This window comes from Dysidea avara, chromosome 3 (assembly GCF_963678975.1).
Source record: "Dysidea avara chromosome 3, odDysAvar1.4, whole genome shotgun sequence".
Lineage (NCBI taxonomy): Eukaryota > Metazoa > Porifera > Demospongiae > Dictyoceratida > Dysideidae > Dysidea > Dysidea avara.
In genome coordinates, this window is record NC_089274.1 from 46,805,785 (window position 1) to 46,824,260 (window position 18,476).

General features: G+C 36.3%; 2 protein-coding genes across 5 annotated transcripts in view; one reads left to right on the forward strand and one right to left on the reverse strand.

The window, feature by feature from the left end:
* Nucleotides 1-2,648: 2,648 nt before the first annotated feature.
* LOC136251319 (uncharacterized) overlaps nucleotides 2,649-18,476 on the reverse strand; it is a 98,614-nt gene continuing 82,786 nt past the window's right edge. The window contains exons 11-20 of the mRNA XM_066043751.1: nucleotides 16,604-16,993; nucleotides 16,378-16,554; nucleotides 15,433-15,539; nucleotides 15,094-15,377; nucleotides 7,101-7,370; nucleotides 6,889-7,042; nucleotides 6,738-6,830; nucleotides 5,520-5,633; nucleotides 5,380-5,465; nucleotides 2,649-2,954 (exon numbers count right to left, since the gene is read on the reverse strand). Coding sequence (XP_065899823.1) covers nucleotides 2,762-2,954; nucleotides 5,380-5,465; nucleotides 5,520-5,633; nucleotides 6,738-6,830; nucleotides 6,889-7,042; nucleotides 7,101-7,370; nucleotides 15,094-15,377; nucleotides 15,433-15,539; nucleotides 16,378-16,554; nucleotides 16,604-16,993 — 1,868 coding nt within the window. The 3' untranslated portion in view covers nucleotides 2,649-2,761. The remainder of the gene's footprint in view (nucleotides 2,955-5,379; nucleotides 5,466-5,519; nucleotides 5,634-6,737; nucleotides 6,831-6,888; nucleotides 7,043-7,100; nucleotides 7,371-15,093; nucleotides 15,378-15,432; nucleotides 15,540-16,377; nucleotides 16,555-16,603; nucleotides 16,994-18,476) is intronic.
* LOC136251348 (uncharacterized) lies at nucleotides 10,296-12,595 on the forward strand. Of its 4 annotated transcripts, none has more exons than XM_066043792.1 (8): nucleotides 10,296-10,602; nucleotides 10,657-10,864; nucleotides 10,913-11,058; nucleotides 11,185-11,289; nucleotides 11,543-11,696; nucleotides 11,787-11,879; nucleotides 12,325-12,389; nucleotides 12,449-12,595. In XM_066043792.1, exons 4-8 carry the CDS (start codon nucleotides 11,279-11,281, stop codon nucleotides 12,522-12,524), a joined length of 399 nt encoding a protein of 132 aa, XP_065899864.1. In that variant the 5' UTR covers nucleotides 10,296-10,602; nucleotides 10,657-10,864; nucleotides 10,913-11,058; nucleotides 11,185-11,278; the 3' UTR covers nucleotides 12,525-12,595. The 4 variants fall into 4 exon arrangements, with proteins under 4 accessions (XP_065899864.1, XP_065899865.1, XP_065899863.1 ...); XM_066043793.1 differs by having other exon boundaries at nucleotides 10,323-10,864; nucleotides 11,543-11,607; nucleotides 11,668-11,696; XM_066043794.1 differs by having other exon boundaries at nucleotides 10,327-10,864; nucleotides 11,543-11,607; nucleotides 11,668-11,696; nucleotides 11,747-11,879.

Below are 18,476 nucleotides of genomic sequence, written 5' to 3' on the forward strand. Positions count from 1 at the left end.
GGTATACTTTACACACCTGAAAGTGATTAGTGATTTGATAGTATGTATGTATAAATAGGTACTTGAGTTCCGTAGACCCAAGCAGATTACCCACAGTATATCCAGTAAATCAAGGAGTAAATATATATATACTTGCAAGGCTTTACACAGGAAATCCTTGTTGATTATTCAAAGGTTAGCTACAAGTAGTGATTACTAAATAATTAGGTTTATTAAAATATTCAGCATTAATTATTTCTAAATATGTCAATCACAGAAATCTTCTATTGACACTTTGTTCAAAGGCATGGTAACAGTCATGGTCTCATGGAGGCCAAAAAGTAGATGAAATTTACACATGCAGTGGAGTTTGACATAATACACTGATCTAGGAGTCTCTGAACTACATGATGTTATGTCTTCATTGAATAGTGTTGGTAGATCATCACATCAGTTGTCTGTAATTTAACACTGAAGCCCTGTCATGTAGAACAACTAGTGGGATATAAAGCACTTAAACAAGATCATCACCTGAAGCACAAAATTAAGTCATACTTTAGCCTATGTAATTAGCAACACATCAGCATGGCTAATTGCAAAGTAGGGATTAAATTTGCACTTTAAGTGATGACCCCCTTAGCACTTTTATTGCAATGATCCCTACTATAATTCGTGACTTTTCTTTACCATCAGGGAACTTGCATGTATAACACTCATCAAGGAAAGAATGCGCATGGCACCAGATAAGGTAGATATACATGTGAGACTATAACTGTACATGCACCTCTATACTAATTACTAATGTCTATAGCCATACACATAGTTATTCACTATGCTCTACCCATTACACAGCCCTGCCATGGAGAATTATAAGTGAAGCTAGCCTACGAGCATACTTCCATAGATGGGCTTGTGGTGCAAAAACTACTGATAATTTCTTATGTGATATGTAACATGAAGCTATGGTGCACTACAATGAATCAACAGATCATCTTGCATTGTTAGTGAAAAGCAATGGAACACAAACACTGTGAAAAAAGAGGGATATAAGATGGTATTTCCAGTGGCTTATTGAATACAAAAAAGCTTGATATAACCTGTATTATACTAACAATCTCATGTAAGACTTCAGTTAATGTGTTAAATATACTGAAACCATATATGCGATGGTGTAGTGTGGGAATTATATTAGATATAAGCTATTTGAGGTAATGTGGTAAATAAACTGAAACCATATATGCAATAGTATAGTATGGATTATACTAAAGTATAAAATGAGTATAATACAGGATTTATATTAAGGCTTATTTGTATTCAATAAGCCACTGGAAATACCTTATCATATCCCACTTTTTGCACGGTGAAAGTAGGACTAAGATACATGGATTATACATAATACATACTGTGGGCACATTTCGGGCATGCAATAGTGAAAAAATCAAACCTGGTTATAACTTTGTTAAGGTATCAATTAGTTAGTTAGTCAGTCAATCAGTAAATATTTCACTAAGTATTTACTTTTTGGAAGCATTTTAGTCACAATGAAGATACTCTGGCTTTTTTTGTAAGAAGGCATATGTACAAACCTATCCCTTCTATACAGTACTACCAGATAATACCAATTGCAAAAACGTTTGTTATTAGGCACGCATGACTATACTGAGTGCATGTTGCCTGTTAAGAGCACGTGCCATTTTTGCCCTATACACTCATTTTTTATAGTTGAAATCGTTACTATATTGTAGCTGCAAGCTCTGCTACATAGAATGGTAAGCGAGACCATTAAAATACCCAAGGAGTGTCACAATACACTTGATTCCTTGCCAGGCACATCACATGTCTAACAGATACTACCTACTGCCTATTATAATAATAATAGTTGCACCCGACTTCTCAGGATTGCTGTTCCCTCAACTATTTGAGGAAAATTAGCATCCAAATACATAGCTTGAATAATATGGCATGCAGACATGAATAATGCTCTCTAGCATAAATTTCTTGCTTTCATGTGCTTAATGAGCATACATATAGTAAATTTGTGAATGAATAATTCTTCCAAAAAGTTGTAAGCGCATGCACCTTAATAACCTGCAGAGTTTAATGGTACATAAGCCATCTATTGTTTAACTGACTTTCTTTCCTGCTTTACATTAATGTGAAGTCAATTGCAATATATATGTGAAACATAGATTGCATTGTTTTTTTCTCAATTATATACATTTACAATGCGAAAATGATACTCTGCCAGTATCTGCTAACTGCTGAGGACGAATTTCCTGACTTTGACATTGGTTAAGTTAAGTATGTAGCTAGTGATAAGTATATAGGTAGTAGTTAGGTAATATGTTACCAATACTTAGTTTAATGTTTTGTTATATTATATACAGCAAATGTTGTGTGTACATCTCAATTGAGTTTTTAATTAGGCTATATAAAGACAAGATCAGCTAGATCAAAGTATTGCAGTGCACTCCTCTCTATAACTGCTAAAAAATAGCTGCATGCTAGTTTAAGTCTGTTAACTGAATATTAGTGACGATGTATGAAATAATACAGCAAAACATATCACTGTCACTCTGCTTACTCTGTTATAGGTAATCAGATGATATATAGTTAATTATTGGTGAAGGGATCAGCTGCAGTTTAATTAATTAAGTAATATTGATCACTTGAGTCAACAGTTTTCTTTTTATCTGAAGAATAAAATTATATATTTTTATTTGATACATAAATTCCTACCTATATACAGTACAAAACTTTTAAAATGTCAAATGACATTGTGTTACAATGGCTTGTAGGTGCACTGCAAGTCATGAAAAAGGCACTTTGTAAATCCCAAAGGAGCTCCCAACTTCATACCATCTTCACCAGCAACTTGTTTATCCTGATCAGACCAACCCAACAGGTAGTTACCATTACCAGCTAGTATCTTTGTGATCTGTCCAAACTGTGGTCTTGATCTTGGATCAGGATGCCTAGTAATACAACACATGCAGCATTGCGACATGGTGATATCTGTCCACTTATGAAATAAGTTTATCAAGTATTTTACGTAACATAGTGCATGTTTTTAATAGCAGGTACAATGACAATTACACATGTAGTATTTGAGAGATATTAATTCAGTCACAAATGTAACACTTTTAGTAAAAATTGCAGATTTTCCACTTACAAATATTGTATGCTTTTAAATTGGCTCACTTACTACTAGCTACGTGAGCTTATAGTCAGGTATAAAACTAGAGAAAAGATGTACAGCCCAGCCTATAAGGTGAATAGAAGCAACTTCGTGAATATTTTGCATTCACATTCATATCATGTGATCAGCAATATCAACTGTACAAACAACATGAGATTTATGTAGTCCATGCATACCAAACTGTGCATAAGTGGTTTGGCTTAAGATATGGTATATATAATGTCTGCTATGAAAGCATTCAGGATAACTGTCATAAACTTCCATTACAAGCCAGTGAAACCAGCAGTATTTTGATACAAAACATGCTAGGGAGTCCTTATACAAGCCTGTTGTAGCACTGCAATAATTTGCTATTACAAAGACACTTCTAATTAAAAGAAAGTGACTTCAATGTGAAATATTATTAAAGGTTTAAAGCAAAATTAACTTTCATATAATAGTGTAAAGTGACTTGATGGAGATCCTAGAAATCTGGACTTGCTGCATTAGAAAATTAACTTGGCAAACCAGTCACAGTACTACTGTATGTGACTGCTAATGATTGGTAGTAGCACCGCACTATTGTGACCTAGCCTGTATGGCAGGAAACAATGTTGCTACTTTCAAATGAATCATCATCAAGGTTGTGGTCACGTGCACATCGTATTAGTTATGGGGTGGACTCCCAACTTCAATTCTATTCTGCTAGATATTTTATAGTGATATTCCAAATTGCAACTGAATTTTGGAAAATCAGCCATATGGGTGCATTTGACATCTAACATAGCTTTGTAGTCAAAATCTACTTGTATATAAATGATTGCATATAAGCCATCCTCAGTACATTAAATTACAAGAAGAAATGTAATTACTCTTTTAAAACTGCTCCCTGCTCTCAACTGCAAGTCACTACACATTAAAATTTAATTATTTCATGCATGTATGACCATATCGGTGATTTTCCAAAATCGGTCACAGTTATCCTTTAACTAAAGTTTTCTCCATACAGTCTCTGTAATGACAAAAAATTCTTTGTTTACCTCGATAGCTGTGCTACCTATACAATTTCATTGTAACAGTTAATTGTACATACCAACAAATTTAATGTCTTTGATTACTAAATGCAATATTACAAATGTTTCAAGATAAACAGTTTTAAAGAAATCAAGTCAGCATAACTTGTCAAGGATAACTAGCACACGTATGAAATTTACACAAGAGACACATCAATCTATTGCCGTTCAGACCACTTCCAGTATCTGTAGCTGCTTGTAGAGTTTCCCACCAAATAAGATATAAAATCTGAGCAGTTGGACAAGCGAAGTAGTATCACGAGTGTTCACAAAGGGGAGGAGGGTGGGGTGAGCAAGAGATAGGCGTCAAAATGGAGGCAGACCATGATTAAAGTCCAAACATGAGATTACAGGGCTGTACTGGCTTCTTAGTGGCTGATATACAGCAAAATCCACAGAAAAAATGTTTGGCCAACATTTATCAGGTCATCCACCAGTAAACAACTGATTCTTATCAAGCCAGACCCTTCACAAGGCCTGAAGCCGCCGTTTGAGCTCTCCACACCACCCTGAGCAGTACCGAGGGTCAAAACTAGTAGTACGATAGTGTAGCTATCCACTGGTGGTGTTACTTTGATTTTGCCAAATGTGCGATTTGAAACGGTTTTGTAAAATCTGGTCACATTTATCTCCATAATTATGGTTGTTGGTTGCCATATAACATGCACTGTCATAGGCATGAAGAGCAGTAGATATTTGTGGGAAATAATAGAATTTAAACTGAATACAACAACTATAGTTTTTAGTGATATGCTTCTGACCTCCTGCTTCACAGGCCTTATCTTGTAGTTCCCCTAGTGGGAAAGTGAATAATAAATGTAGCCATAGGTCAACATGTATAACTTCACAAACCTACATGAGTGAAACACATATGTATTCAGAGCCACACATCCATGCACATACTCCTGTGTCTATTTCACTTCATAGAACCTGAATAGGGTACTACTACAGGCTGCTAGAGGCCGATTTAAGGCCAGAAAATTACTTGAGAGCAAAAACCAGGCTGTACAATATAAGTAGTGCATATGGATGTAACTGATACTGTAGTTTGAGAAGTGTGACATTAACATAACTGGTTTTAGCTCAGCCAGTTTTGGCAAACAATTATGCGTAAAAACACTACAAGTGTAGCTATAGCTATAATCTTACCAACACTTGATCATTAATCTGTATATGGTCCGTGGACAACCAGGTGGTGGTGGAAGTCTGTAGCCAGTTTCAATTATTGCTAATGTCTTTACAATAATAATAGATATGTATCATATTATCATATTCACATGTAACTATACCTCGTCATTGCTCAACCTTTCAAAGAGTTTACATCCCAAACTCCATATCTCATATAGCACACATCCGTAACTCCATACATCACTTTGAACTGAATACTTCCTGTAGTGCAATGCCTACAAGGTCACCATAACAACAACTTACAATATATGTTTAAAATAAACTTATCTGTAGTGTATGGCCACTACAGTATGTGATATGTAATATATATAGTTTTAACACTGTTGTGAGAGCTTTGCCCGATATGTATGCCCAACTGCCGGAGGGCATACATATCAGGGGAAGCTGTGTTACAGCTAATATATAACAATTCCTAACTGTATCAGGCTGATAGCCTGCACAGGTCGATCAATCACCCAAGCCAATATGAGCACAACCACTAGATTTATACGAATGCCTAAAAATTTCGATTATGGGTCAGCAGCTGGTACGTATGTTCAGTTATGATGAATAGACAAATCCTAGAGATATTACAGAGAATTTCGGTTACGTGAGTTTAATGCTTTAATCAGTGCTATTGAAACATTTATGGAATAATTACGGAGTTTACTAGATAGGTATGTACGCTTACTTGTAGAGTAGTACTGGTTACTTCATGCAGAGTGGTAACTTAGTGATGGGTGTGTGGTCCATATTCAGAAACATGCAAAAACAATTGGTGAAAAAGCTATAGCACTAGTTCTCACCTTGCCCAACTCGTAGGGTAGCGAGGATAGCAAAACGCTCTCCATCTGAATGGTTTTCATGACAAAATCCAAGTTGTGCATTCTAATCATGTAAGTATTAATTGATCTCACATAATCGATTGCAGCCTTAACGTCTATATAATCACTGCCCAGTTGTAGCCAGGGATACATTTCATATGTAGCCTGGCTAGCTGGTCTACATACAAAATGTGGCCCAGGTGGCTTCTTTTATCTGAGGTGTGAAAGTGCTACATATATGGAAATTGTATATAGTGAAAATACTGACTGAAATTTTGCTAAACTAAATTCCGATATGATTTTTCAATCTATTAAAATTCCTTATATGTAGATGCTCATTAATTGCACATACAATCTCAACTATCAAAACACCAGGTACTCCCAAGGGTTCAGAGATTGGAGACACATTTACCAGGTGCTGATCCAGAAAATATCTATAGTAAGTGGGTGGTTGGACAATCAGTATTAAATAACTGTATCATGGCTAAGTGCAAGTGTGTAGTTACACTGTCATACTTCTGGCGCTGTCCATTTTATGGGTACTTTTTCTCCAGAGGTGACATAGTAATTATCTTTCATTGAATCATGAGACATCCCAAAGTCAGCAATCTGTCAAATGATTAAATTTCATAGAGGAAAAAGGACAGACTAAACAAAAGTATTCTACCTTGCTAGTAAAATCTTCAGAAACCAAAATGTTCCTTGCTGCCAAGTCTCTGTGAATAAAGTGTTTAGCAGCAAGATATGTCATTCCTGAGGCAATCTCCTGACATAATTTTAACAAAAATAGTGGAAACTTTGGAGGAACATCTTCACCACTTCTAATATATGGACATGTTCATTCATAAAATAACAGATAAATGAAACATATATACTTACAATGGCTGTAAATCTATTAAAAAGCTCCTGAGGTCTCCATGGAACATATACTCCAACACAATCATGACAGGAGCTTCTGTCACTACACCATAAAGCTTGATCACGTTCTCATGATCAAACTGGCACATTATGGCAGCCTCCTGGAGAAATCGTAGTTTGTCCTTATCATTAGCATCTGTGTTGATTGTTTTCACTGCAACTTCCACTCTGTCATATAAATGACCATATGCTACTACTCCAAATTCTCCAGATCCAAGATACTCAATTATCCTATGACATAACAGAAAAGCTGCTCACAATAATAGGCCCAAGTAGAGCTACATCACTATTATTATAGAAATGATGATTATAAAGTCATCATTAGTTTTATAAGTGAGGAGAAGAATAAACTATGCAAATACATTCCTATATCATCACCTAGCCTTTTTACCAGTGCATGTTTGTTTGCTGGATTTTCAGTTTGTAGTGCTTGCAAATTTTGACAAGTGATCAGTATACAATACATTCAGTTATTTCACTGCCTTACCTGCCTGTTGGATGAGTGTGCATTGGGAAGCATTTTTCTGGCTGATTGTTAACAATTAACAAATAAGAGTTCAAAAGAATAATAATGAACTCCCTTGTTGTTAAATATACCACTGAAATCATTAGCGGTATGTGGTCTAATATGTGCGGCCTGAGGGATAAGAGTGTATATGTCAGCAAAATGACAAGACATTGAGAACCCTGAGTGTGTGGTAAAATAAGTGATGGTCATATGTATAGCTGATCACTTTTGGTGGCTGAAAAAAGTGTTTGAGCAAAGTTTATGTGAGTCCAGTAATCCAGTCCAGTAGTCCAGTCCACAGTAAATGGATACATCCCATAGTACATTCTGTTCAAGAACAAATGTATACTATACATATAATGAAAATTGCAACTTGACATTTTTTCTTGATAACGCATAACAGTTTAACATGTTCCACACATCAGAGCCAGCATCATAAGTGCACACTATGAAAAATCACATTTGCAGCTGGGTGGTGAATATTCACACAATTGGGTAGGTGGGTGAGCAGCACAAGTCTGGTTCCTCATTATGTATTGCCTGTTTTATTGCCACAATACATGCTTTTCTTTTTAGTTTGAAATTTTGGTTTTCATTTCAGCCTTTCGGAGGGTTGCTAAAGAAGAAGCTGTAAATATTGTGCATTATAATAAACCACCCCAAAAACACCTTCGCTGTAAAAAAGGCGCGCCCAAGAAACTACAAGTACCTGGAACCCAATGTAAAAAAGAAAAAGAAAAATCAGCTTAGCTGAAGTGAAAAGTAACTGGTAACTTAAAGAGCTGATATCTGAAGCGGCCAAGAATACAATTACTAAAGTTTAATCCATGCAAGAACACCTTGGCTATAAAACAGGTGTATACATGAAAGTAACTGGCAACTGAAATGGCTGATATCTGAAGCGGCCAAGAATGAATGGTCATATACAACTAATTCAAAAATTTAACACTGAACCTTTATAATTCAGCTGTGTTCTATATTCACTCTTGCTGCATCGTAAAGTAATTTCTTTTAACTCTAATTGGCTGGTAATTTGGCCGCCTTTTTTAATAGTCAGTATAATAAAGCAAAAAAAGGCGGCCAAATTACCAGCCAATTAGAGTTAAAAGAAATTACTTTACGATGCAGCAAGAGTGAATATAGAACACAGCTGAATTATAAAGGTTCAGTGTTAAATTTTTGAATTAGTTGTATATGACCATTCATTCTTGGCCGCTTCAGATATCAGCCATTTCAGTTGCCAGTTACTTTCATGTATACACCTGTTTTATAGCCAAGGTGTTCTTGCATGGATTAAACTTTAGTAATTGTATTCTTGGCCGCTTCAGATATCAGCTCTTTAAGTTACCAGTTACTTTTCACTTCAGCTAAGCTGATTTTTCTTTTTCTTTTTTACATTGGGTTCCAGGTACTTGTAGTTTCTTGGGCGCGCCTTTTTTACAGCGAAGGTGTTTTTGGGGTGGATATCACTCATTTTTGTCAGTGATAGACTCTACATTTGGTTTAAAAGGTAATTTTTTTGGAAATGAGCAATTAACATTAATGCAGAATATTATCTTGGAGAGTCAGTAAAATCCATACATAATAATGATTGTTTCATAACACCGTAAATTCGGAAGTATAAATTTACAGTGTAGTATGACTGTTCTATTAGAGTAAATTTATCTTTACTGCCTGTACGTGATGAATATATCTCATATCTGTGCATGTTAAATGCTTCAGACACCTAATTAAACTTGCAAGTGCCTAATTAGTTCACAGTTGCTACACAGCTATAAATACATTTGTAATTGTTATCATCATAATCATTTATCATGTTATAACCATTTTTTAATATTTTGGTCACAACTTCAGGATTAGAGCAGCAGAGAAAGGAATAGAGGACTCAACCATCAAGACTTGTATATGGGAGATGGAACAGTATTGCGATGGACAATGCCGGTACTAACCCCTCAAGGGTGTTGCAGTACAGTATAGATGCAAGACCAGAGCCTTGATCGTCGCCTTTTGACTGTGGTCACAACTTCAGGATTGGAGCAGCAGAGAAAGGAATGGAGGACTCAATCATCAAGACTCGGGGAGATGGAATAGTATTGCCATGGACAATGCCAGCACTAACCCCTCAAGGATGTCACAGTGCAGTATCGATACAACCACTCCAACCAGTGCATAAGTCCAGAGCTCGATCATCACCTTTTGGCTGAAATTTTTATACTTGATGAAGCAATTAAAACAAAAAAGTTGTAGTACTTGTACTTTCCTGAGGGAACATGTCCCCAGAGTCCCAGACTCCCTTGCCTGTTCAGCAGAATAATAGGATTGAGCCTTACTACCAGTTTCACCTTTATCCTTGGCCTGAATGTACATATCAGCAACATAATACAGTAGCTGTAGATAATGCTAGTTAATGCCCCTAGGCAGAGCTATAGGGGTGGGAATTTTTCCCTACTATCATACTATCATAGTAGTTCTTCTCGCAGTTCTTTGCCTGGCCATCATCAACTGCTGTCTATCAACTGCTGTCAAAACATTAGTCTCGTCCCCCAGACCCTTCCTCAAGCATGCTTATCACACAAAAATAACTTAGTTTAGCAGTGCACTAACAATTATTCATTGACAGCTTATACTACACTTACCGCATTTTTGAACCATGTATACCACCAGAATCCACCAGATTGACAACTAACACGTGATCTATTTAGGGGAAATCTCGTGGAAAGTCCTTAATTACCTTAAGAGGACACTCATGATACGTAGTTTTAAATTGAATGGTTTAAGAATGTAACTGGATGGTGAGGCGTACTTTAATCGGCTCGACCCTGACTTTACTGAGAAACTCGAGCCCCTCGTGAGAAACTACATCGCTTGAGCAACGCTTGAAAAAGTAAGAGTCAAGAATACTGAGGGACTCTATGATATATGCCGGTCTTGAATGCTAACGAAACGAGGAGTGAAGTTTGTGCAACGTGTCACATCGCCACACACTGATTCACCGTGTTTGTGCGATAGGGTTTTTGGACCTGTCCACCAGATGTTGAAAGGAAATTCATTCCACCACATGTTGAAAGGAAATTCATTCCAACTTGTGAAGTTATTGGTATACTCATTGTTGGGGTCCATGGGGACATCGATGATCATTTACCAGTCAGCTGTAAGTAATGTCACAACAGAAGGAAAGGAACCATTTCCATACCCCTATGGCATACTGATTTTCCAGGTCAGTTTATGTACACCCAACCACAGAAATGTAGAACTTTGGTTGCAGGTGGAAAATAAACACCTTTTTACTCAGTTACAAGAGATTCACCCAGCTGGGATAAAATGTTGAAGTGAATGTCATTAGTACCTACTTGCGGTTCATCAGGTATTGGACAATTCCAAGTGTCCAGATTATGCAGTTTACACGTTTAGGCAAGTTCCACAACATCCTATAATCTATTACTATATCAGTGTGGAATAATGCTTATATAATATTTTTCATATTCCAGGCTTTAGGTATGTGTATTGTATTTAACACCTGCATGTTGGTTTTTGCAGGCCATCTGGTCATACTGGTTTATCCACTAGCAGTTGAATGTGATCATGGTACATATGTAAGTTGAGACCATGCAGGAACAAAGATACAGGTGTCATGAATTTCAGGTCAGTTGACATTCAGAGGAATTGTATTATTGCAATTGTTCTTTTTGTAGTTATCAATTATCAGTGACCAGTTTGTGATAGCGTACTTTTGTTTGACTAATGACCAAATGTTCTGGTTTACATGCTTACCCAACAGTTATGTTACTCACTTAACCTGTATATGGGATATATATTTTTAGTTCATTTTGATTATTCATCCTTTATTGGTACAGCCTGGCATATTGATTTTTTGCACATTCTCTTTTTAATTCAGTGCCTGCTGGATTGTTTCGTCAGATATCGAAACAGATATCTTTGGTGTTGCGACCGATGTTCCAGGTCAGTTTGCGTGTGTGTTTAATTTAAGGTTGACTTCAGTGCCTGCTTATTCTTTTACAGGTCTCGGTATTGAGTGTCATGAATTTCAGGTCAGTTGACGTACAGAAGAATTGTATTATTGCAATTGTTGTTTTTGTAGTTATCTATTATCACTGTATACTAGTGATGTGAATTTGCAGGTCAGTCTACTCAGATGTATCAGGCATAGTGTTGATGGGTTCGAACAAGTATCCAGTGTAGACTGTAGTGGCATCAAGGGTGTTAATTTCCAGGTCAGTTTACATGTTGTGATGTTAGTGATTTTTTCCTAGTACCCAGATATTAAGTGTATTCTATTTAATGCCCACCTTTTATGTTTTTAAATTATGGTATATCAGTGTAGACAGTGCAACAGTAAGCCTTCTGTGTTGTAGTAACTATTTGTTTCATAATATTATGCTGTTGTCCCGGAATGGCACAATTTTTGGGCAACCAGTGTGAAATCCGGTGGTACAAACATTGTATTATGACCAAGTTGTGATAGCGTACTTTTGTTTGACTAATGTCCTAATGTTCTGGTTTGACTAATGTCCTAATGTTCTGGTTTAACATGCTTACCCAACAGTTATGTTATTCATTCACTTAGCCTGGGATATAATTTTTGTTCATTTCGATTATCCATGCTATTATTGACACAGCCCGGGATATTGATTTTTTGTACATTCTCTTTTAATTCAGTGCCTGCTGGATTGTGTCATCAGATATCGAAACAAGTGTTTTTGGTGTTGCGACCGATGTTCCAGGTCAGTTGCATGAGTGTTTAATTTAAGGTTAACTTCAGTGCCTGCTTATTGTTTTACAGGTCTCAGTATCGTCATGCTGACATACAAGAAATCATCACTATTGTTGGAACTATTTTTAGTCAAGTCTTGATGTGATGTTAATTAACGTTGTTACACATTGTTGTATGTTTACCATATGGCAAGAAATTATCATGGCCATCATGAAATTTGAATATTGTGTAAGTTGTGTGGACCAACCCCAACTCATACATGGTCACTGGCAAACCACGAGCCACATTCGAGCCACAATACCACCAACCACATTCGAGCCACAACACCACCAACCACATTCGAGCAATCCATTACAAAATTTTGTTGCACCATTTGTGTGTGCATAATACTTAATGAAAGCCACAACACAAGCTACATGGTACACACTACATAGAGGTGGTAACCCCTAAAGGCTTGTTACCTTTTGTATTCACCTTATCGGCCTTTGTGGTTAATCTATTAAAAATTACATGTAAATAGAGAATTGAAGAGTATGCTTAAAGCACCTTCGCTAGTGATTTTGTTCTTCAAACCATATAAGACAACTGGCGATTTATAAACGCTTGCATGGGGTGTGGTACTAAATGGAATTTAAAAGATTTCTGCTTAAAACGCCATCCCTAGGGAACTTACGGTTCAGCACGCTGTCACAACTTGTTTATCAGGCATTAGAGTTTGTGTCCACGTCGTGTCTTTAAAAGTTATTGTAGGGATTAGAGGTTGATTGAAGAAAATACGCGTATAGGCAAACCAGGATTGGATAATGTCAGTGCTAGATGGACTATACAAACACAGCTATGTTGACTGGTTGACTGGTATAACGTGACAGTAGTTGTAACATAAGGTAGAGAAATAAAGTGAAATACGCCTATTTTTTATTTTGCGATGGTTACTTTTTTATTTTAGCGAGGTCGCAAGAAAACTATAACGACTCCTAAAGATTTTTTTATCACGTAACGCAATACAAATCTATTGAGAGATGTTGCATAATTTAGGACTAATATTGCGAAACCGGCCCTACATGTAAATAACTCACAGTAGTGGCCGCGCGTCTTTTAATTGGGCGTGCGCTTTGTAGTTTCTTGGCCGCGCGACTCACTACCGTGAGTCTTGATCAGGGCTTGTGATAACAACAGAACAACAGACAAATTCCTGACAAATAACCCATTTTCCACCCATAATTGGGTTTGGCAGGACATTTACGTCCTTTCACAGTATAAAATGAAGCCTATACTGTCTGAGCTGTACGTGACTGTTACTCTTGGCTACTAACAATAACTATTGATTGGTTGCAAGGAGACACCCACTGATGGACCACAAATGTTCCAATGTCAAGGGTTGCTGTATTTGGCGGATCACGGATCAACGGATCACGTGATGAACATATTCCACTGCTCATTGGAGATGTTTATAAGCATTGTGTCAGTATATAATCTATGATTAAATGTACTTGATATAATAATTATTTTACAAAACATTGCACACATCACTTCATTGCTTAAATTCCCACATGATTTAGCTAGCTACGTGATCACTGTAACAATAATATTATTGAAGGTAAAGCCGCCGACATCACATTACTACATTTGTAGATTAGGTCTACTACCTTTGATCAAACTGAAGTACGTATTAAAAGCCTAAGCCAGCCAGTATTTTTTGCTTTTGTAGGAAGGTGAGACTAATTACAGCCAGCTAGCCCATGCCACAGTTGTAATCCTACTATAATTTACCTTCTTTTCTCATGGGAGAAGAGTGTGCCCTGGCCATCAGATCACTGAATTGACCTGTTTCCTGTTCAGAATCTTCACTTCAATAAAGAAGATCGTCAATAGCTAATCAGCTCTCGCCAAGTTAACTTACTCAGAAGTCAATAAAATCCATAGTTTCCTCAAACACTGGCTATCCATGGTTATGTACACGTGCAGTGCCAGATAAGGCCAATGAAACTTGATTACCAGTTTCTTGCTCAGATTTTTGAAAATTTGATGTGGGCGGTTATTATTCATTATTCATAAGCACAACACACATCCAACATGAAGGTTTCTGCCAAAGAACAGTGAGATCTACATTGATTACTCTTGCATTAAATAGCTAAAGTATGTTACTAATCTATAACAATTGATTTTTCCATTAGAGTATAGCTGATTGCTCTATTAGAGTAAAAGTGATTGCTTTATTAGAGTATTTCGATCTGAAATACCAATAATGAAATTCCATGTGGGTGTATCAAAAACATGTGGGCGATGACATGAAACTGCTAATCAAGTTTCATTGGCCTAATGTACTATGTACGTATGACTGTAAACGGCCGTAGCTAAATCAATCTGGAATGGTGAGTGGGCATTTTAGTGATGAAGTGAAGTGTGCAGCGTTTTGTCATCATCAGTAAAATAATTATTATATCAACTATACTACAACACTGACACAATGCTTATAAACATCTCCAATGAGCAGTGGAATATGTTTATCACGTGGTCATAATCCGTCGATCCGTGATCCGCCAAATACAGCAACCCCACAATGTCAACCCTTCTGCTGCACTGAAAACCCATAAAATTAGTTATACAGTAGTTTTGTGGCTATGACAAATAATACTCAGGCTACTTGGCATGGCACTGCAGTGCATTTGTGTCCATATTGTGTATTGGTGTGTCCAGCTATATGTTTGTCATACCGGACATCTTCACGATGTAACTTGTAAATCTTTTTGCCATCAATTGATTCAAAAATCTTTTCTACTTCATCTGGAGGCTCTATATAGAATGGTCCATAATTAACCTTGCCATTAGGCACATCATAAGGTGTATCGTATACATTCTGTTCCTCATTAAATGATTCTGCAAATCCAGTAGGTGAAATGTTTGTTAGAGAATCAAATTCATAAAATCCTTCCATCCTTGATAATACTACATCTACAAATGAGTACCTTACTGAAGTACCATATTGACCTGCACCATCCTATAACACATTGTAGTAACCATAACAACAGACAACTACTTGATAGTATTCTTACCAAAGATTCTCTATAACTAGAAGTTGATGATTTAATAGATTCATACACAGGAAAAGAATTGCTCAGTTTTAATTTTGAACTCTCTATTGAGCCACGTGAGGACAAAACTAAATAAAAACATATAATAAAATAATTACCAATATTAGCAATATAATTGGTGTAAACATTATATACTGAAGTAACTCGTGCTTAGCGTTATAATTAGTAGGGCTGAGAAAAAATTATGTTAAATAGTTGAGTTTGCTTTTTATTTTTACAAGACTAGTACTACTACTAGCTACAATGTAATGGTAAAAATTAATGTTTACAACTGCATTCAATTGTAAGCTTTTGGTAGCTTATATTAGCACAAAGAGGCTAAATGTAGTCTAGTTATAGGCATATTTATATGGTACTAATAATTTAAAATTGAACTATGGTTACTGGTCTGTCCATCATACCTAGCTCAAATATTTCATGGTTACACTACAACACTACTGAGTTATAATGTTAAAGCATAATATTATGCGTACAATTGAAATACTCTAATAGAACAGCCACTTCATGATAGATTATTCAGAATGGTACACATGGAAAAAATACAGTTAAGAACAAAAGATGGCCGTAGGTGCTCGCAGATACAAAGAGAAGTGATATCTATACCAACCAGCAAAACTGAAAGGGCTCACTTGAAAAATAAATAGCTAGAGAGTACTTATGAAATCCAAGTGGCAGCATGTCATTTTTATTTAGTTATTTATTGATTTATTTATTTACAGCACCAGTGCTGAAGGTCTGTAGGACACCTGGTCCTACAGCCTGTTTAAAGCTGTTTTATAAAATGTGTTTTAAATTTTACTTAGCCAGCTCCTTGATGTTATAGTCCTAGCTTTCATTCTAGATTTTTTAAAAGGCTGTCCCTTTTCCAGCCTTGACTATTATGTACATGTATTAACCTGTTCTAACCTTCATTAACACATTGATAGTAGTAACTCCTTTTTCTGAGGTAATTTCGTCTCATAAAGTACAATCCAATGCACACTAACACAACAATGAACACAAGTACAACTGTTCCTCCCACTGCTCCTATAATAATGTGACCAGTAGATCCCCGGCCAGTGTTACTATCAGATTTATTTCCACCTTAGAATATCTCAAATGCACAACATAATTATGTGCTGCATAAACATACCATTAGCAACACAAGTGAAACCTCCTCCTACACTTCTCCACTTCACTGAAGTCCCTTCATCATTCACATCATCACACACATGTTCCCCATTACCACTAACACTGTAACCACTTGAGCAATTCAGTAAACAACTTGAACCATAAGTCACACTACTACAATCACCAACTGATTGGCTGTTTGTTATCTCCACTTCTGGATCAATACATGTTAAGATGGTACAAGTCACTGGCTCACTACTCCATGTCCCATCAGCACTACATCTTGTTTGTCTGTTACCCTCCAACTGATAACCACGATTACAATAATAAGTACATGTGTCCTGGAAGACACTTGTGTTAGAGGGACAAGTCACATTACCATTCTCTGGATCACTTAGACTGACACATGGTACTGTAACAGAACAACATGGTAAAGTTATATTACACTATATGTGTGAGAGGGTATTGGTAAATCAACTATATGAAAGCATTGGGAACTCACATCTAATGTTATGGTGACCATGCAAAATAATATAATGGTTGTACTCTATACTAGCCTGTCCATAGTGTTTCCTTGCTTATAGATATACAGTTAGAATAATTGAGCCAAATGAATTTGGGCAAGCTATCATTTTAAAAATTGATTATGCATGTTAGCAGCCATTTCTTGGTCACCACCTTTTGGTTATAAAATGTTAGCTATTTTAGGCTGCACCCTTCTTTTATCAATGGCACTAATAGCTAGATAAGACTTTTGCAGATTACATACCTCAAGCTGTACTGTGACTAACTTTGGGGCTTCCACTTACCTACATTTTGTCTTCACACAAACGCAATGATAATTTTTGAAGAAATCAATTACAGTAGCAGTTGCAGTATATTGCAATATTTGTTTGATGTATTTGTAAAAGAAAAATTTTATTTTAACTTCTAATATAACACAAATGCTCTAGAATTTCTCTATACAATGATAAAACTTTTACTTACGTAGAAGTGTATATACGTAGATTTGCATTAGTAAATTAAGGGAAGTATAGATAACAGCTAGCATTATTGCTTGAAGGACAAGTGTCCTACATGATAGAATGGTCCTGCATTGCACACTACCATGTGTCTTGATGTAGTTTTCATTACCATTTGAAAAAAAAATTTCTTTTGTTTGACACATTACTGCAGTTTCAGTGTCGATTGTTATATCAATTTTACAATATTTATGGCTAACCATACTATGGTACCATAAAGTCGGGTTGTTAAGCGCATGCGCTATAATGTTTGGAGACAACCTTTTGCAAAAATCATGCTATCTGTTAGGCGCACATGCCTAATAAATAGTTATGGTGAGTGTAACACGGAATCAATATGTTGTAATAGAGTAGTTAATAGTTTGTGCCAGTCACCATGCCAGTATGTAAGGAGATTTGACTCCATTACTAGGTGAAATCCTTCGTAATGAACAAGATTATCACTATCCAGATGGCTGATTTGCTGTATACATAGCGAAGAGAGACCTCAAGGGAGGCGTAAGCGCTTGAGGAGACATTCATTTTTCAGTACTTTCACAGCTTTTCATGCAGTCTCTTGCTGTGTGTAGCTCTATCGTCGCATTTTGCCATGTGCGCTTATCACCCATGGTCAATTACAAGAAATGTGTATGCGCTTAACAAATAATATGCCTTTAATAGACACATGTGCTTAACAACCTGACTCTACGGTATAGATAGCAGTTTCAACTAATGCACATCAAAAGATCCTCATGTACTTCGGTTTCCTTTAAAATCTGCCACAATACTCACGGTATTATTAAATTACCACACAAGTACACCAAAACTTTGGAATTTTCAACTAGAGTAGGGATCATAGCACATTGATAAAAAGTACTGACACAAGCTGGAGCA

What these genes read in the sequence shown, in the direction of transcription:
- LOC136251348 (XM_066043792.1), top strand. An exon ending in TTGAGTGTCATGAATTTCAG is followed by an intron (nt 11,697 to 11,786) that starts GTCAGTTGACGT and finishes GTGAATTTGCAG; the next exon opens with GTCAGTCTACTCAGATGTAT. An exon ending in TCAAGGGTGTTAATTTCCAG is followed by an intron (nt 11,880 to 12,324) that starts GTCAGTTTACAT and finishes CTTTTAATTCAG; the next exon opens with TGCCTGCTGGATTGTGTCAT.